The following is a 24,551-nucleotide window of genomic DNA, read 5'->3' as shown; positions in this document are numbered from 1 at the left end:
CATTAGTTCCTCAGAATACTTATGTAATGAGTACTTCTCTGCCGCTGCACAAAAACATTAACTTAAGAACAAACAGAACAAATCCACAAATAAAAGAACAGAAAAACTTAAAAAATACTGCACAGTTAAATTTAGACTGTTCTGTCAGTAGATATAGTTTTACATAGACAGTTTATCCAATTCTCCCCAAATGAAAGGAAATATGTATTCACATTGATTTGATTTGTTATTTGATGATTAAATGACATTGAAACCTTTAAATCTGCTGAAGTAATTCCTTCAAACCCATTCATCCTTCTCTCCAGAGAGAGTCAGGGGGGTGTATGGGGAGTTCGTTCTGCTTGAGCCGCCCGCTCAGGTGTGTTCAGGTGCTGCATTATTCACACAGAGCTCAGCCGCTCTAATTAAACCCTGGAGAGAGGCGAGGGAAGGCAGCCGCAGACAGACGCAGGCAGGATATGATGTGGATTTCTGATTTAGACCACAACTCCCAAATGAGCCGCATCAATTTTCAGCTCCAAACAGTACTGCACAGTGCAGCTCCATAACCAGAGTTGTGCATAGTTCCACAAACTATCGTACAAGCTCTTCAGATTAAACAATCAGATATTTGGGAAGTTGTTTGTGCCTTTATCATCCAAAGAACTTGAGCCACGTCAGTGAGACATATTTAATCTGGACAAACAGTCACATTACACCAGAAATTATTATCACTAGATAAAAATATTAACATTAAAAATGTGTTTTCAGTGAGTGTGCGTCGCATTTTGGTGCATGGTTACTTTAATTTTTTATGATTTGTAGTGCCTCGCTCTCTTTATGGTTATTTCCCAAATCTACAGGATGTGTCTGAGTGTGGCTCATTAGCCCTGATCCCTCAGGGGTCCACATGTGTTAGGTCCATTCTGTAGTCCTTCTATGTTTAACTTTTGTTCCTTGAAGGTGAAGGTCCAGTACAGCTGCTGCTTGTTTGGGTCAGAACAAGTCACCTGTATGGTTGTTTAGGCTGAAGGGTGTGATGTCTTCATATTAACAACTAAATATATAAGTTGATCAGCAGCGTTCGAGCTAAATTCCTCTTTCACCTCTGCGTGTGCTCCTCTGTGTTGCTCTGCTTCATCACTTGCTCACTTTAAGGCCATCAATCCTAATAATCTTAAATAAATCGGAAATCATTACAATCAACTGAACTTGTTGACCTAAATGACTTGAAGTCCACCTGTAATTCAAATTACACTCTTCAAGGTTTGTGATTTTGAATGGGAAATCAGTGGCCTTTTCTTTGACAAGGTTGTTATCTCAAGTATGAAGCTGCTGCTCCGAAGTACTACTTGCCTTTCAGAGTACTTAGATATGAATAAAGTACCTATTAAGCAGTAAGTTGATGAGATAGGCTGATCAACAGAAACATGAAATGTCTGATGAATTCAGAGCAGCAGAAACCAGCTGAGCACACAAACAACAACAACAGCAGAACTACAATTGATCTGAATCATTCAAGAACAGGTTCTGATCCAGTCTGTCTTAGGACATCACTCTCATGCTCATGGTGGTTTAGGATATACTGAAAGAGTGCTGTAATCATTCCTCCAGCCTGTGAAGGGATCTGTGCAGGTCGTTTTGTGTAAAAATGGATTCTAACTTCCAGTTGAAGCTTCTCTGAGGTCAAACTCCCCCTATTGTGTGTTGGTCTACAGTCTATTTCATTACCAGGACCCAGTGCTGCAGCTTAGCAGGGAAATACTGTTTGTGGAAAGATGGAATCTGAAATAAAAATACTGTAATACCCTGTTCAGCTCGACACCAGGTTGGATGCAGGTCTGAAGCAAATTGGAAAGATTCAGAAGTTCAATTACCTTCAATTCAAAGAGGAAGGATCCCAACAGAAGTCATCCCAAGGCACTTACAGTGTTTAAGGTTTAAGACATTACAAGTAGAACTGTATATAGAATTATATAGAAGAACCAACAACCCCACTGAGCAGCACCAGGAGACAGTGGAGAGGAAAAACTCCCTTTAGAGGAAGAAACCTGCAGCAGAACCAGGATCAGAGTGAGTGGCCATCTGCCTCGACCGGTTGGGGTGAGTGCAAAGAGGAGAGAGAGACTCTGGAGATAAACAGCTCCAAGGAGGAGGACACCTGCAGAGGAGAACAGAGAGAGGGAGACAGAGAGGAGGAAACACAACTACAGGAGAGAGAAGACACAAAGTTAATGACATGAAATGGTAGAATTTGAATGGATAGAGGAGAAAGGAGAGAGGAGAGGAGCTCAGTGTATCAGTAGAGGTCCCCCAGCAGACTAACCTATAGCAGCAGAACTCAGAGTCACCTGATCCATCTGTAACTATAAGCTTTATAAAAGTCTAGTCTTAAATGTAGAGAGGATCTCTGCCTCCTTAAACTCCACATTTCTCATGTTCAGAGATTTCACTTTGTGTTTTTCTCTGTGCGCTCTGTCTTACATCAGCCCCTCCAGTCACACACTTCAAATTAGTGTCAGGTTGATTTGTTTTTATAACCCAATTTGATCTGTTTTCACTGGACTTACATCCTGTTCTTCTTTGATACGTCTGCACTGCACTTCACTTTGCTGCTGCAGTGGCCCAATTCCCCCCATTAAGCTTTCAAATAATCAAATCTACTGACAGCTCGCCTACAAGAAGGCTGCAGAAGCGCGGGTGAACCTCTGGCTTTTCAAAACACTGATTTAAAGCACCTCCTCCGCCTGACTGCTGCTCTCCGCTCAGGTCCAACTGCCTGCCGGTGACGAATTGTTGCATAGCAACTGCCTGCTCAGCACCTACAGTGTTCCTCCAGTTGGGGAACCTCGAAAGATGTCGTTATGTGGGCCGAGTCGCCCACATGGGTCAGTGTCAGTCAACAGCCAGGAGGGCTCTTGTTCCTCTGCTCTCGCTCTGTCCATGTCCTGTACAGTGGTACTGATGACATACACACACACACACACACACACACACACACACACTGCAGCTGTAAAACAATGGGAAGCGGCTGCAAACATGTGTATGATAAACTATACTCATAAATCAAGGAACAGCTACACAGTACACAGCAGCCAAACCTGCATCTCAGCTCTCATGCAACATCAAACAGAAGCAGCTGTGAGTGAAAATGTCTGATGAACTGTAAATTAATATTCTCTCTGAGTCTTGCAACATCTATCACTCAAATAAAGTCTTGGATGGACACAGCATGTGACATTTTTCAGTACAGAATCCTGGGCTGCTGCCAGATCTTCCCCCAGATTATTACTGCTGCTTCCCATTTTGTACCCTACACTATTAATGAGTCTGAAACATCTACAATTCTACCAGGTAATAAAGAGTCAGACATCTTTATACTGCAAATCATGGATGGATACTGAAAGGACATGAGATCGGGGGACCAAAACAAAACAGAAAACGAAAAACTACAAGAAAGAGACAAAAATATTCACAAAGGAACATCATTTAATTTTATTTGTATAGTTCTTTTAACAATTGACATTGTCACAAAGCAGCTTCACACAACCAAAGAAACTATGGAAGTTTACATGAACAGTGAATGTGTATGAAACATAATAATCAGATTGTCCCTGACGAGCAAGCCGAGGGCGACGGTGGCAACAGGAAGAAAGCTTGAGAGGAACCAGACTCAACAGGGAACCCATCCTCATACGGGTGATAACAGAAAGCAGGAACTGAGCGTTCATACTATGTGTTAGACAACAGGCGGTCCAGTACAACAGTTGATGTCTTTTACATAAAACATCCACAGAAAGATGCAAAACGACCACAAAGAGACAGAAACATTTATGACCTACGAAGCAAACCAACAACCATATGAGCACAAAGACTCACAAAACAGGCACACAACCCTGAATCTAAAAACACAAATTGATCCATGGTGTAAAGTTACATCTGATGGTCTCAGCACAGTGAAAGTAATTTTTCCTTTATTTGATCACTTCATGCAGTAATAGATTTCAATTGGCCTGTGCAGTAGTCAAACCAGGACATGTTGGCAAAGAAAAGTCCCACAGGCTGTGCGAGTGCTGGTTCAGAGAACTGGCTCCTTTTTTGTCCATTTCTAGCACAGTGTGAGCCCTTTGTCCTCGAGGAACGAAAACTGTAAAAATAGCAGAAGAGAAACTACAGCAAGTAACATGGGAGGAGAAAATATTAATAAATCAGAAGAGTTTGGTACTTTTACAGTCTGATGTCTGTACTTACAGCAAAGACCAGTTTTCAATCAGCTGTTTCAAAGTGCTTTATAAAAACGACTTGGGCCAAAATCCAAAGTAAAAAATGAACAATAAATAAACCTAACCTAACCTAAGCTTCCTAAAATCATTAGTTCCTCACGTGGTGTGGACAGTTCTATTTCGTTTTACTTCTACGCCTTCCTCTGCACACACTATCTGCTGTGTATCAGTCACTTTACATACAGAACATTCAGCTTTTAACTCCAATGTGCTCTGTAACGGGTCCCCATCAGTAATATTATATAACCTCTCATTTGTGGCTCCTCAGCAAACACTGTGGAGTAGTAGAAACGTGGTGTGAGGACCGCGGGCTGCCGCTCTGATAATGGCTTCAACATTCCGCTCTTAATTAAGCCCTGAAGGAGAATCCAGACTCCTTATCATAAAGAGAAACGCTGCTTTTAAAACTCTGATTGCTTCGAGTTCCCGTTTCAAACTGTACTTTTCCTTCATCTCTAATTTCCTCTGCTGCTTCTTGTCTCCGGCAGGAACTGTTTGTACTGTTATTTGATCTTAACCGCAGTGCTCAGTGGAGACAGTTCAGCTGTCCGTCAGCATCCATTTGACAAAGCTGTTTAAAGTTTTTTCCTTGTTTTAATAAAATATAATCAGCTCTCCACCAGCTGAGTAATTAATAATGAATAATAAAGTCTTGTCTTTAATGGTTTCTGATACATGGAGCAGACTGGGCAGGGACTGAGTCACAGCTACTTACTCCACACCTGTGTGAGGTGATTTTATTTTATCACTCATCATGGTGAAGCTTGTAAGTAGATCAGAGGAAACTTGTTTGGTCACCAAAGAACAAATCAGGAGCAGGTTGTCCACTAATTGCAGGGTCCCAAGTGCTTATGAAGCAATCCTGTTAATTCTAATCAAGCTGATTTGGTTCTAAGGATGGGTGGTTAATCCCTCTCTGTGCTTTTCTGCAGGTATCCTCAGCCTCGGTCTGCAGGTGCTGGTCATCAAGTTATCATTGTTTGTTTGTAACACTAAGAAAGTGAATCATTTCTATCTAAAAATGTATCTGAAATATATCTGAATATATGTGGTTCATCCTAAGATGATAGTAGAAATACACAACTCAATACTTCACAGTAAGTAGAGGTACCCCTACAAATTATTATATCCAAGTTGAAGTACAGAGTTCATGCTCTAAAAAGTACTAAAGTACTCATTAAGTGCACATTAAGTGTTTTATTGAATCTGATGTTGCTTTATAAATAACAATAAGCTCTATCAGCATTTAAATGTTTGTTAGTTTTTGTTTTAATAATCGGCAAATGAACTAAAGGTAAAAGTAATATAAAATGGAAATGTAATTGCTCATTTCAGAGACCAGAGCATAAACTTAACATTAATAAATATAAAATGTGATCTTGTGTGTAATAAAATGAATCAGATATTGATAGTTTAGGAAGAGGATGTGAGGAAGCTTGGAGACAACAAAGGTGAAATCCTTCCTATAACTATAAAAAACACACATAAAATGAGACTTCTGTCTGGATTTGAGGTACAAACATGTGAATTTCACACGGTATTAACAAAACAATCCTCAAACTTCTTCCTGAGAACCAAAGTGTTTGGATGAGAACTAGACTGGATTATTTAAACCTGGATTACTTGAACCACGTTAAGAACTTTGAATAAATAAATCCTGTGGAACCACAACCCGGCAGGCTTTAGGACCCGGACGTGACGCATGACGTACAACAACAACAGGAAGCCGGAGCTCACGTTGCTAACGGTAGGTGTGTTAGCTTCTTTAGCTTCTGTAGCTTCTGAAGCCTTAGCTTCAGTTTCACTCCTAAAGTTGTGATTTAAATGGTGTTGGAGAGTCTCCCGGCATCTGTCCGTCATGTTGACCCGCTGTTACCCACACGTTGTTCCGTTCACGGCGCTGCTTTATAAGTACCTCTGACGGTTAGTAGCAGCGGCTAGCTGTTAGCACTCCTGAGTTAGGTGACTGACAGCTGCAGGGAGTCAACAGTAAAGGTGGACATGGAGATTGTTGGAGGATAGATGTTGTTAAGGTGGAATGAAGGGATGTTATTTCATGTGTGAGTCTAGTAGTAGTAGTAGTAGTAGTAGTAGTAGTAGTAGTAGTAGAGCATGGATCTAGTAGTAGTAGTAGTAGTAGTAGTAGTAGTAGTAGTAGAGCATGGATCTAGTAGTAGTAGTAGTAGTAGTAGTAGTAGTAGTAGTAGTAGAGCATGAATCTAGTAGTAGTAGTAGTAGTAGTAGTAGTAGTAGTAGTAGTAGAGCATGGATCTAGTAGTAGTAGTAGTAGTAGTAGTAGTAGTAGTAGAGCATGGATCTAGTAGTAGTAGTAGTAGTAGTAGTAGTAGTAGAGCATGGATCTAGTAGTAGTAGTAGTAGTAGTAGTAGTAGAGCATGAATCTAGTAGTAGTAGTAGTAGTAGTAGTAGTAGTAGAGCATGGATCTAGTAGTAGTAGTAGTAGTAGTAGTAGTAGTAGTAGTAGAGCATGAATCTAGTAGTAGTAGTAGTAGTAGTAGTAGTAGTAGTAGTAGTAGAGCATGAATCTAGTAGTAGTAGTAGTAGTAGTAGTAGTAGTAGTAGAGCATGAATCTAGTAGTAGTAGTAGTAGTAGTAGTAGTAGTAGTAGTAGAGCATGGATCTAGTAGTAGTAGTAGTAGTAGTAGTAGAGCATGGATGTAGTAGTAGTAGTAGTAGTAGTAGTAGTAGTAGTAGAGCATGGATCTAGTAGTAGTAGTAGTAGTAGTAGTAGTAGTAGTAGAGCATGAATCTAGTAGTAGTAGTAGTAGTAGTAGTAGTAGTAGTAGTAGTAGTAGAGCATGGATCTAGTAGTAGTAGTAGTAGTAGTAGTAGTAGAGCATGAATCTAGTAGTAGTAGTAGTAGTAGAGCATGAATCTAGTAGTAGTAGTAGTAGTAGTAGTAGTAGTAGAGCATGGATCTAGTAGTAGTAGTAGTAGTAGTAGTAGTAGTAGTAGAGCATGGATCTAGTAGTAGTAGTAGTAGTAGTAGTAGTAGTAGTAGTAGAGCATGGATCTAGTAGTAGTAGTAGTAGTAGTAGTAGTAGTAGTAGTAGAGCATGGATCTAGTAGTAGTAGTAGTAGTAGTAGTAGTAGTAGAGCATGGATCTAGTAGTAGTAGTAGTAGTAGTAGTAGTAGTAGAGCATGAATCTAGTAGTAGTAGTAGAGCATGGATCTAGTAGTAGTAGTAGTAGTAGTAGTAGTAGTAGTAGTAGAGCATGAATAGTAGTAGTAGTAGAGCTGGATCTAGTAGTAGTAGTGTAGTAGTAGTAGTAGTAGACATCATCTAGTAGTAGTAGTAGTCGTAGTAGTAGTAGTAGTAGTAGTAGAGCATGGATCTAGTAGTAGTAGTAGTAGTAGTAGTAGTAGTAGTAGTAGTAGTAGTAGTAGTAGAGCATGGATCTAGTAGTAGTAGTAGTAGTAGTAGTAGTAGTAGTAGTAGAGCATGAATCTAGTAGTAGTAGTAGTAGTAGTAGTAGTAGAGCATGGATCTAGTAGTAGTAGTAGTAGTAGTAGTAGTAGTAGTAGTAGTAGTAGAGCATGGATCTAGTAGTAGTAGTAGTAGTAGTAGTAGTAGTAGTAGTAGTAGTAGAGCATGAATCTAGTAGTAGTAGTAGTAGTAGTAGTAGTAGTAGTAGTAGTAGAGCATGGATCTAGTAGTAGTAGTAGTAGTAGTAGTAGTAGTAGTAGAGCATGGATCTAGTAGTAGTAGTAGTAGTAGTAGTAGTAGAGCATGGATCTAGTAGTAGTAGTAGTAGTAGTAGTAGTAGTAGAGCATGGATCTAGTAGTAGTAGTAGTAGTAGTAGTAGAGCATGGATCTAGTAGTAGTAGTAGTAGTAGTAGTAGTAGTAGTAGTAGAGCATGGATCTAGTAGTAGTAGTAGTAGTAGTAGTAGTAGTAGTAGTAGTAGTAGGATGAATCTAGTAGTAGTAGTAGTAGTAGTAGTAGTAGTAGTAGCATGAATCTAGTAGTAGTAGTAGTAGTAGTAGTAGTAGTAGTAGAGCATGGATCTAGTAGTAGTAGTAGTAGTAGTAGTAGAGCATGGATCTAGTAGTAGTAGTAGTAGTAGTAGTAGTAGTAGTAGTAGAGCATGGATCTAGTAGTAGTAGTAGTAGTAGTAGTAGTAGTAGTAGAGCATGAATCTAGTAGTAGTAGTAGTAGTAGTAGTAGTAGTAGTAGTAGTAGTAGTAGAGCATGAATCTAGTAGTAGTAGTAGTAGTAGTAGTAGTAGAGCATGAATCTAGTAGTAGTAGTAGTAGTAGAGCATGAATCTAGTAGTAGTAGTAGTAGTAGTAGTAGTAGTAGAGCATGGATCTAGTAGTAGTAGTAGTAGTAGTAGTAGTAGTAGTAGTAGAGCATGGATCTAGTAGTAGTAGTAGTAGTAGTAGTAGTAGTAGTAGAGCATGGATCTAGTAGTAGTAGTAGTAGTAGTGTAGTAGTAGTAGTAGAGTGGATCTAGTAGTAGTAGTAGTAGTAGTAGTAGTAGTAGTAGAGCATGGATCTAGTAGTAGTAGTAGTAGTAGTAGTAGTAGTAGAGCATGAATCTAGTAGTAGTAGTAGTAGTAGAGCATGGATCTAGTAGTAGTAGTAGTAGTAGTAGTAGTAGTAGTAGTAGAGCATGGATCTAGTAGTAGTAGTAGTAGTAGTAGTAGTAGTAGTAGTAGAGCATGGATCTAGTAGTAGTAGTAGTAGTAGTAGTAGTAGTAGTAGAGCATGAATCTAGTAGTAGTAGTAGTAGTAGTAGTAGTAGTAGTAGGGCATGAATCTAGTAGTAGTAGTAGTAGTAGTAGTAGTAGTAGAGCATGGATCTAGTAGTAGTAGTAGTAGTAGTAGAGCATGAATCTAGTAGTAGTAGTAGTAGTAATAGTAGTAGTAGAGCATGAATCTAGTAGTAGTAGTAGTAGTAGTAGTAGTAGAGCATGTATCTAGTAGTAGTAGTAGTAGTAGTAGTAGTAGTAGTAGTAGTAGTAGAGCATGAATCTAGTAGTAGTAGTAGAGCATGGATCTAGTAGTAGTAGTAGTAGTAGTAGTAGTAGTAGAGCATGAATCTAGTAGTAGTAGTAGTAGTAGTAGTAGTAGAGCATGGATCTAGTAGTAGTAGTAGTAGTAGTAGTAGTAGTAGTAGTAGTAGTAGTAGAGCATGGATCTAGTAGTAGTAGTAGTAGTAGTAGTAGTAGTAGAGCATGTATCTAGTAGTAGTAGTAGTAGTAGTAGTAGTAGTAGTAGTAGTAGGGCATGAATCTAGTAGTAGTAGTAGTAGTAGTAGTAGTAGTAGAGCATGGATCTAGTAGTAGTAGTAGTAGTAGTAGAGCATGAATCTAGTAGTAGTAGTAGTAGTAGTAGTAGTAGTAGAGCATGAATCTAGTAGTAGTAGTAGTAGTAGTAGTAGTAGAGCATGTATCTAGTAGTAGTAGTAGTAGTAGTAGTAGTAGTAGTAGTAGTAGTAGAGCATGAATCTAGTAGTAGTAGTAGAGCATGGATCTAGTAGTAGTAGTAGTAGTAGTAGTAGTAGTAGAGCATGAATCTAGTAGTTGTAGTAGTAGTAGTAGTAGTAAGTTACATTTGAGGTACTTGTACTGTGAGTCTGTTGTTGCAAAGACACATTTGTTAGTTTTAGCTGTTGAAACATAATAATCTGCAGCTTCACTGATGATATTGATGATGATTAAACTGTAAATGATTTTATTGTATTCATTTATTCTCCTCACGTGTCTGTTTGCAGCAGCAGTTACTGTACAGATAAAGATTTAACATGAATGTGGATTAATAATATCAGACAGATGTTTATTAACTGATAAAGATTAAACGTCACATACCTGCTGCTTCATGGGCTTCACCATGAACAGTTTGGTAGAGCGCTCGTCCATCCACTCTCGAGTCACCGGTTCGTGGTCCAACGTCCACTGGTCAGAACACTGAACCCCCACAGGTCACAGGAGGGTCAGCGGAAAACATGTGCAGACCGTGATCTGCTGTGGGAACCTCCATGTGGGAGCTGAAACAAGAAGAAGAAGAAACCTGATGTGTCATCGGTGCTTTTGTTTGTGGATAGACAATTAGCTGCCTCTCAGAGACCAGGTTATCAAATCAGAAATGTCTCTGCTGTTGGCATCAGTGAGAGTTGTAACTTCTCTTGGCTTCATTTCGTGAATGTCTTTGATTTGATGGACTGTTAATCGAATGGAACTTGTTATTTGAGGAAGCTAAATGGACTGTTGAGGGGAAATTTGACTATTTTCTGGCATTATGAAGACTAAGTTATTATAGGTTCATTGTGAAGATAGCTAGCTTTGTAATATTAGTAACTTCCAGTTGTGCTTTTGTTAGCAGATTAATGGGACACCTCTTTTGCTGCAATAATAAGAATTTGAGTTGTAGTTGTATTTGTATTTGTTTTTTATATAATACATGTGCCTGCAACATAATCGTAGTGGAAATATAATGCTGTCATGTTGCTGAAAGGCTGTTTGAGCTGCAGACTTGATTAAATGTCAGATATTACAGATGTAATCAGCAGAGCTGCTGTCCTCCCTCCTCAGGAGCATCAGATTGTTTCGTTGTTGTGGACCCACAAAGCCGAATGACATTATTGCTTTTTATCATGCAGACGTGGAAAACAAGTGAAAATATGCGACAAAAGAGGAGATGACTCAGTAAATAGCCTTAATGTTATAGTAACAGGCTATGTTAACGTTCCAGCAGTATTTCTACCAGACTGAAGGTAACAAAGGTTAAATTTAATACCATTAGATTAACAGAAAAACAGCAGCGTAACCCAAAGGTGCTGCTTAGTGGAAACTGGACCTACTTTAATTTCACCTTTCATTCAGAAGACTCCTTCAGTTCTGGAACGACTTCTAGAACCTTAAGCAAGTCATGGCCGTCAGTGAGCTTCTGTCTGTTTTTGCAGTGTGTTCACATGGTTGGCAGTACTCAGACCCATCCACGGCTTTTCAGCTGGTTCAGTATGTTGAATCAACGGTGGACTAGAGACGACACTAATTGGCTATTGAGCTCAGTGAATCGCTGCACATAAAGATAAATAGTCTATTTTCTCATTGTGCCAAACTTCCCATTGACATCTTCTTGATTAGAAGCAGCTATAGCGGTGGTGAGAATGGTATGAAAATATTAAACACTGCCAAGCGCAGCTTTTATTACTGTGTTTGTCTTAGTTTGTCTGTGGTTCTTCTGCCTTTGCTTCCTTTTAGCTGTGTCTTTTACAGAGTATTGCCACCTGTTGGCACAGAGTAATTTTCTAGTGACACTTTTTGGCAGAGAAGAAGGCGATGTGAGATGACACAACAGTTACCTCTAGTTTTTTTTTAATGTCCACAGAGTGTGTCACGGCCCTTAGGTACTGTAGAATGACCCCATCCTGTGTGTTATGTGTGGAAGGATGCAAAGCAGGAATTTGAAATACAACAAAACAAGTACAATATGAAATGATAGATGTTTTTTTTGTTACACAATGTATATATTGTCTTATTTCACAGCCCCACTCCCAGTAGTGATTTAGGTTTATTAACTTAATGTTGTTGAACCAGGTCCTTCAGTATTTGGATTGGGTAGCTCCAGAAAAGTACTGCATCAGATTAAGTAGGATACAGCTACAGATTTAAGAAACAATTGGCCACAAACCCCTGACTGGGACATCCCTGCTGTCAATGCTTGGCACTTGTGAAAGTGGATTCAGCCTCACATGTTTGTGGAAACACATAACAGTGCTGCTGCTGCTGGAAATGTACCTAATGCTTATAATACTTGGTATTATCCTAAGGGTAACCCTGTGTTATAGTGTGTGTGTTGCACTGTGTTTTGGTGTGCGGTAGTGTGTTGTGATGATGTTATACTTGTAATGTGTTATCTGGTGTTAACCTGTGTTTCACGGTGTAGTGATAAAGAGTCATGCTGCTCTGTGATGTTTGGCTGCTAAATAAGCTCAGCAGGGAGCAAGCTGCAGTGCTCTGGAAGAAAAAGTTTAGACATTAACCTCTTGTGGGGAAAACAAGACACACACATACCAGAATCCATGTAACGCCTCATTTGCTCGATCTTTAATATTTATTTCTTAGTGCACTCATTTGTGATTTTGCTGTCATATTTAGTGACGGGTACATTCTGAAATCTAGTTATTGTTCCGTAACAACACCCTCAAACAGACACATGGGAAAAACATATTCAGTGGTGGCTAAGCCTGGTTATTTCTGTTTTTGTTTCTGTGCTGTCAAGTGACTTTCAGCTGTATTTGTTTCTTGAGTGTCATCCTGATCTAATGACCGCATCACTGCTGACTCAAGCCCCCCATTAGACCTCCAAGGTGAGGGGAAGTAGGGATTTTTGTAAAGCTTCCCCGGCTGCCGTGGCCTAAAAATCCACATCTGATGTTCTGCATGAGACACAAATCCCGATTGTGTCCCAGGCAGCAGACCTGGATCCTCCCAGCTTACAGTCAACACTGACACACGTCCAGTAATCACCTTAGTTTTGGCTGAGTGAGCACAATGATGGCCGGCACTGCACAGCAAGACTCTGCGGTCTGAAGATGAATAAATATTCAGTGTTAAGGTTAAAGAGATGATCCAGCCAATTACTTATTTTATTTAAGTGCCTCATACAAAGTCAGACCAAGTGGCACATCAAGGTGCCTTTTTGTTGTCTTAATCATGTGGCACAAGGATTTTCAATCATAGAAAATCTATAGCTTCAACATTACCAGCACATCTGTTGTGGGCTGTTTTCCATAGATATCTACATCTTGTTGCTCTCAGACAAGAAATAATTGAAAGGAAGATAAAAACAACAACAAAGTTGTTGGATCTTTAATGGTCACACTTGCTGGTAGAACCAAAGTGCAAAATATACTCCTGCAAAGGCCTCAATGCATCACTGCAAGTACAAGGAAAGCACTGGTTCTGGTCCCTGTTCTCTAATATAGACTTAATTAATATTAATTGTAGGAGTAACTGGGAACCATTTCAGTTTTTTGTTAACTATTTGAATATTTTAGTGTCCGTAATCTGTAGACACCTTAATGTTAATAAAAATCTTTGTACACAGTAAGACCAAACCCCTGAGGACGGTATGTGCAGACTGCCATCTGCAGATGACTCTCATCCTTAATGAAGCACTCATCAGGAAAAATCAATCTGCTGCTTGCACCGGACCTTGTAATGGAAGAAAGATGCGTCCCTTTTATATTGATAATGGGATTCTGTAATTAGAGCTTCAGTTGTGCAGCGGACAGAGAATCACAGAGAGAACAGAGTCAACTTGTTTATCTGGAAGTTATGTTGCCTGTGAGGTTGGTGAGTCTTTCCACCATAGAGCTGAGACAAGAAAGGCTGCTGACTTTTGTCTGGATACAATCTCTGCAGAGGACACAGGTGGACTCTGGTTTGGACACAGAGGACTCTTCTGTCTGTAATTTATGGTAATTTGCTGGAAAAGTCTCGATGATACAAAGAAGGAAATTCCATTTCATGGCTCATATTTATTGGAGCAGTTGGAGATGAACTGTTGGATTGCTGGATTAGATTGCTTTAATTTTGGTTGGGTGTACCTAATAAACTGACAACTCATTGTATAAATGACTTAATAATTCAATAATACTGAATTTAAAATACAATATAATATTTAAAACCAAAAGCATGCTCGCCGTTTGCTTGCGGTTAGAGGGAGAGGTGGTGGAGCACTCAGAGCCAGTAGAGGTGAGAAGCTATCAGAGCAGAGGCCTCAAGAAATGAACCGTGAAAATGTGAAATTCCCTGTCGACAGCCTGCGTTTGGCTTGTCCATTCTGGGATACTGTACAGACATGGTGGTACAACACGGAGGCCTCAGTTAAAGGGAACCTGCTCCCTGTGTAGATTCTTAAATAAAGAAAAAACCTGATTCTTATTCTTTAAGTGATCACACATAATGACAATATTCAATATTCCGTTTCTGCCAACAAATCCCTCAAAGGCGGGCACGCTGCCTCCTTAATGGAAAATGTCGGTTTTTTTAACCCTCCACCACCAGATTTCTTCTGTCTGATAATGTGGATATTTACGAGAAGCAAATGCGTAAATCATGTCCATCTTCACCAACCCTCCCACATGACGTGGTCTTTAGGGGAAGTGGTCCTAATGTAGATAACCTCGTCCCAGCGGGAGGGGCTCATTAAACGTCAGATATTACAGATGATATCTGTCGTCCTCTCTGCTCAGGAACAACTAGAGCACTTCTTTGCTGCCAACTCAGCAAGCTGACTGACAATGATTTATTTTCTGATACGAGCATACAAATCAGTTTACCTGACAGGAAATACAGACTAGAGAACCAGGTGAGAGCGGTTAGTGTCTGAGTTAGTGAAACAGTCTTTTCCTTTTCGCTCTCTGTAAGTCTTCAAGCCCACTGGTTCCTTCTTTCGACCATTTCACCAACATCTAACACGTGTAGTGTTGTTTGCAGAGAGGCAGTAATTGCACTTATAATATACACGTTACTCATACGGACGTTACTCGCTGCATCAGTCAGCACAACTTTGTCATAGACTTTGGTTTTTGGACTGAAAAAAAAAAAGAAAAACATAACGTGAGCTTTAGAGGTGCCGACAGGTGATGTTGATTTATTCCATAGAGCGAAGCTGTGCTTGGCTAGCTCAGCTAACCAGCTGCTGACTGTTGTACACTTAAATATATGATCAGAAATCAATCAAACAATCGTATTTCTCCGACAGTACTGAGCTGGTTGTTGCAGCATTAGAAGTCCTGACTTAACTTCACTGATCTTTATGTTGTTAATAATTTCTTTAATGATGAATTACTCGTTGATCATTTCTTAATACATTTTTTAATGAAAAGTGTCAGTCACCCTCCTCCTCACCCTCCTCTTCCTCTACCTTCACTCTGTTAAGACTCCATTTAGTAATTTGTGGGTCAGGGCTTTTATATGGCTCCTTGTCTGCTTCCTCTGCAAAGCCCAGAACTGCTGTGGAGGCAGAAGTGGAGCTGGTTTGGGGGAAATCTCTCAGTGGCCGACTCTAATCAGCATCCCTGCTGCCCTGCTGCATCTTTCCCTGTGGATTTATCGGTCTGGAGAAGCTTTGGAACGCCAACATTAGTCACCGGCTGAGATGGAGTCCAGCCCAGAGACCCAGAAATTCAATTCAAGCAATCGGAGCAAAAGCACCACAATGTCTCTGCTTGATAGTGGCTGATATGCTGACCTGAGGTCTGCTCCGGGGCTCTCCACTCACTGAATTTGATATTTATGCCTTCTGTATCTGAGTCATCTGAATAAATTGGAAACGGTTAGTGGAATTGCATTTGTTGAACTCCTGACAGATCTCTGAGAAGCTGCTTTTAGACATAAATAGGGCCTCCTCATCCTGAGCTGACATGGAGTGCTGCTCTTAGACTTCAGTCTGCTCTTTTATAGTCCTCACATAAAAGCCAGAGCTCTTACTTCTGTGTCTGCCGCAGTCTAATAACCCCCAATAAGTGTTTGTTTATGATAACCTGTCTAGTCTATTGCCACAGCTTGTTACAGAGCTGCTTCTGCATATTGAGTACCACCATGAATACCAATGCTAAGAGAGAGATGTGCTGCATTAACTCATTTGTCATTATGTCGACAATATTAATGTCTTTTCTGCAGACTTGATAAAGACTGTTCCAGCAGCGGAGCTCAGTTTAATGTGCTGGAGTGCAGTTGTCACCGCGTCATAAACAAAGCCACAGCAAGGCAGGCAGCTGATGCAAAAACTATAGAACTGCAACCCGCATGAGGACACTCCAGTCATCCCAGCAAACACACCAGAGGAACACAGTGAAATAAGTATTTTTGCTGTGTTTCTGTTTGTTTATGCTGCTTTAATGAGTTTTGTGAGTTTATCTTCCTCCTCATGCTCCAATTTGGCATTGGCAAAAGAAAAGCAACTTTTAAGAAACATCAGGCACATTTAGTCTAAATATTTGAACAGGTCTGGTTTACTTGTTAAGGACGGTTTTCCCAGCTTGAAATGCTAATTCCTCAGATCAGGCTTTGTATCCACAGTTTTGAAAGCAGACCTCTCTTCTGGTCTTCTTACTGTGCCACTAATGGAGAGATTCCAAGAGTAATAATCTGCAGTTACACATGCTCACATGCTGCACGCACTGTGTTCTGACACATGCCCGTCATGGTCAGCATTACATTTTACAGTAGCTTTTCTGTGGAGTTGGACCCAGCTGCCCTTTGCTGCCTTGGGCCTGTTGCTCTTCTCGTCCTTCCTTCATGTTATTTTTTATTTTATTTTTTTTGGTAGGTACTGACTAGTGCATACAGGGAACACTTCTCAAGTTCTGCTGTTGGTCAGATGCTCTGACCCAGTTGTCTAACCATCACTATCCCACCGTTTGACAGGTGCCACTGTAACGAGATAATGAAGGTTATTAACTTCACCTGTTGGTGGTTCCGGTGTTCTCGCTGATCTGTGTAAATGATCATAATGGTGATACTATTTATATTATTTCAGGGGATGGATTTTTTAATTATAACTCCAACAGGCTTCCTGTTGAAAATCTCCACATTATATTGTGGACGTTTGGCTAACAAGGTAAGAAAGTCATTTTTCTTTGCTCTGTGACTTTGATGTGAGACCCGCTGTGTCAGACACATCGTTTAAGTATGCCGACGGGAAACTACAGGAAAAAAGGACGTTTTAATGTGAGCGCTGTGGGGCTCCGTAGTGTCTGTGCAGAAACGACTCGACTGTAAAACTGAGCGGAAACCTTGAAGCTCCACATCGAGCTTCCTCTGATGATACACTTGTTCTCTGTGAGGGGAATTATGCAGCAGGCTCTATGGAAGAGTAATGGCAATATGTTCATGTCAGGATGGATTGTTATGCTAGAATAGATTTTCTGCTCTGGTGCTGGAGTTTCTTCCCTCCAGCACATGGTGGGTAACTGATGTCTTACAAAGCCCAGTGGAGGCAGATCGCTGCAGTTAATAGGACACAATGTATATGGAAAATGCTTCTTTGCTTGAGGAAGCCGGAGGAGTGTCAGAGTGTGAGTGTACGGTATGCTCGTAGTGCCACCTGTGTGTTTGCTGCAGTACTGGATGTGCCGTCACTGGAATCTACCCGGTGCAGCCACAGCCATCCTCCACTGAACAGCTGCAGGTTCCACGCTCCCACGCTCCAGGGCAGCAAGTTTCCACAAGCCAGGCTGGAAAGACAAGATTAATTCATTAGGACATTTACTTAGAGAGTCAGATGTCAGCCTTGTTGTATGAAAAGTACTAAGCTGAAGTCAGGATATGGTTAGCCTAGGTTAGCATACAGACTGGAAGCAGAGAGAAGCAGATTAGACTGACTCCATCAACTAGATATGAACCATTCAACACACTCTAATTAACATCTTGTGTCTTTCTCTAGTGGAACCCCGGCTGAATAGGGATAAAATCCAAACCTACAGGTATCCTAGACTGTCCAAAGATACTGGAGCAACTGGATCAATTTCTGATAAGAATCGTTTTACAGAGTTTGTGAGGAACAGGAAAATACATGCACCATCTTATTGCTGCAGCTTTTCTTAGACAATCCTTTATGCCACCACAGGGGGCAGTGAAACGGTGAGACAAAAGAAGCAACGCAGTCTGTAGAACATTGACAGTCATCTGACCTCAGACTCTCAAATTCGATAAGAAACAATCCAAAAAACGTCTAGTATTTTTGTACGATCTGATGTAGGACTGCTGGAGGAGAAACAGGAAGATGCACAGGGCGGCTACAACATGCCGGTGGTTGGATCAACAAAGCTGAATGTGGTGGTCAGCTATGTGTTATGATGCTTCACCTGACCCCGGCTGTACTCCAACCCTAATCACTTATCACATGTGCAAAATAAGCAAAAACTCTTCAAAGCTTATTTTTGAGGTGTGTTACATATCAAAGTAGATGTCACATTAAATCTGGCATCTCCGGGCTCGCATTATGTCAGGCCTTTTACGGTTTGATGTAAATAAACAAAGCTACCTTAAAGAAGGGTCTGCTTAATGCCAAAGTGCTGCGATCTCCGAATACAAACAGCTTCAGACAGATGAGGGGTTCCTGTGTCGGTTTGGATGTTGTTCGGTGTCTGTGTGTGAGATTAACACAGACTAACGTGGTTCTGTAATCTCCCTCTGATTATGGAAATGAACTTACACACAGAAACTACAGTTGCTTATACTGACATTAACGTAGACTGTAGTAACCATCATTGCTCTTAAAACGGTGGCTGTCAACTTGTGTAGAGACATCACATTATAGGGCAGGAAATACAGATCAGTTTGTATTTTCTTCCCCAGCAGTTCATGCTATAGTGACGGATGGGGGAGCGTTGAGGGAGTACAGTGAGTTTTTGATGATGTTTCATTTGAAGTCTTGTGATGTGGAGGTAATAGCTGTAGCAGATCTCCAGAGTGAGGACAGTGGACGTCCAGACGAGGCTGTTAGCTGTTAGCTGAAGGCAGCGGTGCATGGCTGCTGCTGCCGCTGCCGGCTGGTCGGTCATTTCACGCCTGTCTGGGTTTCCCGGGGAGCGCTGTGAAAAGCAAAGTGGATGAAAAAGTCTGTCTGGGGAGAACGGGCTCAGTGTGATGTGTCATCAGTGTCCGATCGGCAAACCTGCGGTGAAAATTGACAGGAAGAGCAGGAGGAGGAGGAGGAGGAGGAGGAGGACTCCTTGTTGTGACACCAGAGCTCCTGTGTGTTGTAATCAGGCTCATGTTCTGATTAAATTCCTGCATCGCATATTGTGAGACTGATATGATTCCTCTGTGTTGAGTGGTGGATGAAGTATTGAAGTTGTTGAAGTAGAATTACGGCTTAATAAAATAACTCATTACCAATAAAGGCTCCACATGCAAAACAAGCACCCAGTACAGACAGGAACACAAGTCTTGTGAGACAACATGCTGTTCTTCTGGTTCAGACACTCCTCTCTGTTATTACAGTCATAACTCGTCTTGACCTGTCGATTCGCTGATTGAACTGTGATGTTTAACCTGCAAACACCCTGGGCTCACAGGAAATGCTGTTCTTTAAAGACCAAGAGTGGGTAAACAACAGAAACTGTTGTCATAACCATCATATTCCTAAAAGTAGGAATCTGAACGTCTACAGATTAACGAGCTAGAACTTTATACACTTTACCAGTTGTTTCACGGAAACACTTCCACTTCCACTTAGCACATTCTCATTGTCCTCATTTCAGCTCTCACCTGCTTCTCTCCTGCTGCTACATCAACTCTCCCCACAGAGATCAATAAAGTTGAATCTAATATGCTTTAATCTAACCTGAGCCAGTGTGTTGTCACAGTTCTGATGATGTGTGCTTCCTGCTGTTACTGCTTCCTGTCCAGGTGATGGCTCAGCAGGCGACGGCAGGGCGGCGCTATCTGCGGGCGTTCATTAGCGGCTTCTTCGTTGCCGTTCCCGTCACAGTCACCGCCCTCGATCGAATCGCCTACGTGGCGCGAGTGGAGGGTGCATCGATGCAGGTAAGACGCTACAACACATCCACCAATCAGAGTGAGAGAGAAAACCTCACAATGAGGCCAACAGGAGAGGAGGCTGCAACTCAACTAACTTCTGATGACAAAGAGGTCACTGCAGCGTGACAGCATGGGGAGTTAGAGAATAAGAATGTACTGTAAATGAAACGCTGTAGCACTGAGTATTAATTTAACTGTAATTTAACCAAGTAGAAATTTGGCCGACACTGTTATCCAAAGCTGCTCTAGAGAGACACACAACTCTGGCTTCAGTATCTTCCCCGAGTAACCAACAGTCGACTCCCCAATTACCCATCTGATGGCTTTGACTACCTGAATTACCAAAAGACATGTATGGTAACATGAAGTGTGTATGTTCTGATCTTAAGTGAAGCTTAAAATTCCTGTAACAACATCATGTAACGTTCAAACACAGCGTGATTGATAGAATATTGTATTTAAATCTTAATAATTAGAAAATGCTTCTAAGAGTCACTGTTTTTGTTTAGTTTGCCCGACTTGTAGAGCTGGAAGAGATCATGACCTGCTTCATCAGAACAAATGGCTGTATACATGAAGTACACAAACCAAAGCATTAAACTGGTTAAAGAAGAAGCTAGACGTACTTAGCAGGTCGTGTCCTGCATCTGTGCAGCTTCCAGCATTTTGGACAAGATTCAACTCCACAAACACTCGATGCACGACTTCCTTTTATTCTCATCCACACAGTCAACAACCTGCACTCTCCTCATCTGAGAAACGGAGATGTAACAAAAAAGCAAGTGCCTGTTGGGTCTTGACCGAGTTCATTTCCTGTCGTGCAGCTCATTATCTTGAACATGTGTTGCATTATGCATATAACAATCTGCTCTCTATTTTTAATGAGCATGAATATTAAACCGGCTTGTTGCTCTTTGGATCATGTTGTGTATTCATGTAGCTGTGTTTGTCAGGTCAGAGGCTGACCTGGAAGAGTCGGCTCAAATCTTCTAAAATAATTAATGAAACACAACAATAGTTGTTTTAAATGGAGGAAACAGGTCGACTAAATGAGGAGTTTACTCTCTGAAACCCTGTGGGATTCGGACTGTTTTTCCAGGCTCAGAGCAGAGCTGCTCCTCAGTTTGTTCTGGTTTTATTCTGGTAAATCGGCTCCCCTGTGATTTCCTCTGCCTGACGCATAAATAAACGAGTTAACATTATATTCACGTCCCCAGAAAGTAAGTCTACAAAAAAAAATTCTAAAAGCCCTGTGTTCTCTCGCATGCTGCTGTTATTAAAGAAGAAGCTAGAAGAAGCAATGACTCTGGAGCAGCAGAGAGCTGCCTGGCCGCTATCTTGTTTCCTCAACATCACAATGTTCCCATAATATTGTCTGAGTGAAGATCGGGTGCTTCTGATTTCTCCTTCACACCCTGTGGTCTGTCTCCTCCTTTGTGCTGTGAAGTCGTAAATGTAGTGAAAGTGAGGCACGTGTGATTAGGAGTGGTGCAACACATCTGAAACCAAGAGTGAAAGCATGATACAGACCTGATATGAAGCGTGCACCATACGATCTTGTGCTGGAGGATGAAACTACGACACAAGATCACATATCTAGTATCTAGGAAATGTGATGTTTCCTATTTTCTTCCTTGTCATAAGACAAACTACCGCTTGCCTTCATGTGCTGACTTTACATTAAAATAACACTGGGTCTTTATAGAAGGTGCCTCATCAGTTGTCAGTTTTTGGGTTAGGCACCTTCGACTTAGTGTCCTTAATGTGACTTTTCTAGTCTTTAAGGTCTCGGCTAATCTTCAGACGTGTCTCTGCTTTTATTTTGTAACTTCACTTAAGAATTTAAAATACAATTCTGACAGTCTGACCAGCTCTTCGCTCTGCAACATGCATTTTTAATGAGGAACCCACACAGGGGTCCTGCAGGGTCAAGGAGGTTAATTTTCACTATGAGAGAGGTCAGTACACTGGACAGAGTGGTTTATCCTGTCATTGTTTCTGTGAAATCCCTCTGCATGAGTTTCTCTCATTAATAGTGTTTCCTACTTCATCTCTGTTAAACTAAATGTGCTGCGGCCAAACTTTTACATTTTCCTTTAACCACAGACAGCAGCAGGATTCTGAGAATCCAAAACGTCCAATGCAGCAATACTGAGAGAGAAGCTGGTGAAGTATCCAACTCTAACGGATAAACTCGTAGGTTGACAGCGCTGGGATTTTTATTTTGAGGCCGACAGATAAGATATTCTGTCAATCGCTTCAGCAAGCGTGAAATGGCCTGTGTACGTCCTGTTTAATGAAACAGTCGTCGTGTCGCTCGCCGGTGTGAGTGGGCTTCGTCACATGTGGATTCCTCAACCGTCTGACACAAACCAAGTTGTAAGAATAATGATGTTGTTGTTGAAGTTGGGGAGGGAAGTGGCGTTTACAGACAAGCATATGATGAAGCTGTCACGGAGGACTCGGTTGTTGCGAGAGTGAAACTTATATATATATATATATATATAACTTTATATACATACACAAGTATTTTATTGTGCAGAGAAGGACTGATTGAGCTTTACAGAGAAAACTGATGCTAAACAATTTTTAGTTCAGCATCAGTTCAGCATCAGAAGTAAAGGCTGGAAACCTACACTGATCTAGATGTTTCCCAGTGGAGCTGTAAGTGAGGACTCAACTGTCCAAAGCAGTTTGCCCACATATTAAACTGACTTCACTCAACCAGCTCCTTAGTACAAATCCATGTAATGTCTGACGGTGTGAATACAGCAGGTAAATGTACGGAGAAGTCATTGCAATACTTGTTTCCATGCCTGTAAAGCAGAGGAGAGAAAGCGTGTGACGCAGACGGCCTCCTGGAGACAGTGTAGACAATGTCTGGATTAGGTTGTTCCACAATTTACCCAAGGTTCATGTTAGAAGATAATTTAGACTGGGAAAGAACTGAACAAGTAAAATGTAGTTATTAAAAATAGGTGTTTTGATATCCTTCCTGATGTTAACCCCCCAAATTGACAGTCTGACTACATGAGTGTAAATTGTTGCACACATGTTGCTTTTCAAATAACAACGTTGGTGCATTAAAGTGATTTATTTACAATTTTACCATTTATTTTTCAAGAGGATCTGTTAAATTTGTCTGTTTCAAAAGTTACTTAATGCACTTTGTTGTCACTTGTCGACTGACATTAAACTTATTCTAATTCAACTGTGAAAAGCTGTGAAGCTCAGATGTGTTGTTGTTTGTGTTAGTGAGAGGGTTAGAACGAAAAGTCTAAAAACGTTTTAGTTTTCATCAGTGGATGATGTTAAGTCTGTCATCACTTGACCATAAGTGTCTTTATGAATTATATAAAGCAGCTCAGTGAACTATGAAAATAACAAAATACACAAAAATGTGTTTCTAATCAGGTGTATTTTAAATTTTAAGAAAGAATCTGGAGTATGCATCATTACATTTTTGCTGCTGCAGCTACAGAGTTTTCCTGTTCTGTTGTTTTATTATATTTTTAATAATAATTTATTTTAATTTCAAGCATTGTTGTAATAAAATAAAATAAATATGATAATTAACTTTGAGAAAATGTGCTCATGTATCAAGGACCCAACTTTTCTATCATTTCAGACTGTGTGAATTAGATTTTTCCTTATTTTAATAATCTAGTTACCACACAACTACATCAAAACATGGATTTAAAAAGGAGAAGGGAGAAAATATAAATTATTCACTCACTACAGGCAAATAGAAATTCACTGAGACCAACGGCTGACAGGGAGGAAGGAATATGTTCTGTAAAAACTCTAATGTTCCATATAAAAGGTAGAAATTACAGATATTAACTGACAAAAATGTAAAAGTCATTTTCACTGTAATATTACAGCCGTTAACTGGAGCAGGATTTCAAAAGCGTCAGTGAAGAGTTCGTATATCACCGTTTTTAATCCTACGGTACCTGCAGTGATGTTTCGTGTGATTACGTGGAGGATAAGTCTAAAAAATCTCTGTCTGCTTTGGAACAAAATGTCCCTAAAGCTACTATATGCAGCATTTCATCATCCATAAATCAGCAGCACATAAATTTTGGGACAGTGCTGTAATAACCATAAGGGACCTCGTTACGATGGTGTGATAATTCACAGTGAAGTTGTCAGGTTGGTACGAAGCTGAGCAAAGAACAAGAGGAGCTGACAGTGAATGATGCACTGAGCTGGAGAGGAAGTGATGAGACTCTGTTTCTAGAGTTCTGTTCTTAAAACAGGCAGAATAAGAGTTAAAACCTAATTCTTTAAATTTGAATTTAAAATGTGGATGTGCAGCGTACAAGCTCCTTTGTCCCAGCATTAACATTTATACATCTCTTGTAGAAAAGGTCAAAACTTTTAGCTGTAACTCCACTAAATGCATTTCAGCAATAGTGATAATGAGCAGAGGTTTTATTTTTATTCTATCTATATTATAAATATGGGCTGTAAATGTAGTTTAGTTAAAAAGTGAATAAATTAATTAAAGTGAATTATTGTGAAAAACTAAGGTCAGAAACGAGATGCACATTAGAAATGGGACAAAGGTCAGCTCAGCAAACTCAGAAACAAAATGATAATGTAATGATTTCATTTTCATTGTATTTAACCTTTTAACTGATGACAGAAAACGTGTTTCCAAGGGCAAAAGAAGCATCAAGTGTCACCACCCAGTCTGCTGACACTCACATTTCTATACAACCAAACCAAGAATGTACCAGATTACATTTTCTATAAA

The 24,551-nt window shown here is 40.4% G+C and overlaps 1 protein-coding gene and 1 long non-coding RNA gene across 2 annotated transcripts in view; one reads left to right on the top strand and one right to left on the bottom strand.

Moving 5' to 3' along the window:
- Positions 1-3,623: 3,623 nt before the first annotated feature.
- The window catches only part of immp2l (inner mitochondrial membrane peptidase subunit 2), a 126,308-nt gene continuing 105,380 nt past the window's right edge, over positions 3,624-24,551 (top strand). The window contains 2 exon segments of the mRNA XM_026364700.2: positions 3,624-6,009; positions 19,658-19,795. Of these exon segments, the coding sequence (XP_026220485.1) occupies positions 5,965-6,009; positions 19,658-19,795 (183 nt within the window). The 5' untranslated portion in view covers positions 3,624-5,964.
- Positions 9,795-19,135, bottom strand: LOC113165300. Its single transcript, XR_003299107.2, has 3 exons — positions 18,288-19,135; positions 17,349-17,478; positions 9,795-10,275 (listed from the first exon to the last, which is right to left on the bottom strand). It is a non-coding gene; the product is annotated as an uncharacterized LOC113165300 (long non-coding RNA).

The sequence above is a fragment of the Anabas testudineus genome, chromosome 6 (assembly GCF_900324465.2).
Source record: "Anabas testudineus chromosome 6, fAnaTes1.2, whole genome shotgun sequence".
Lineage (NCBI taxonomy): Eukaryota > Metazoa > Chordata > Actinopteri > Anabantiformes > Anabantidae > Anabas > Anabas testudineus.
Note: the sequence above shows the minus strand (reverse complement) of the source record. Positions and strands in the feature narration are given on the sequence as shown.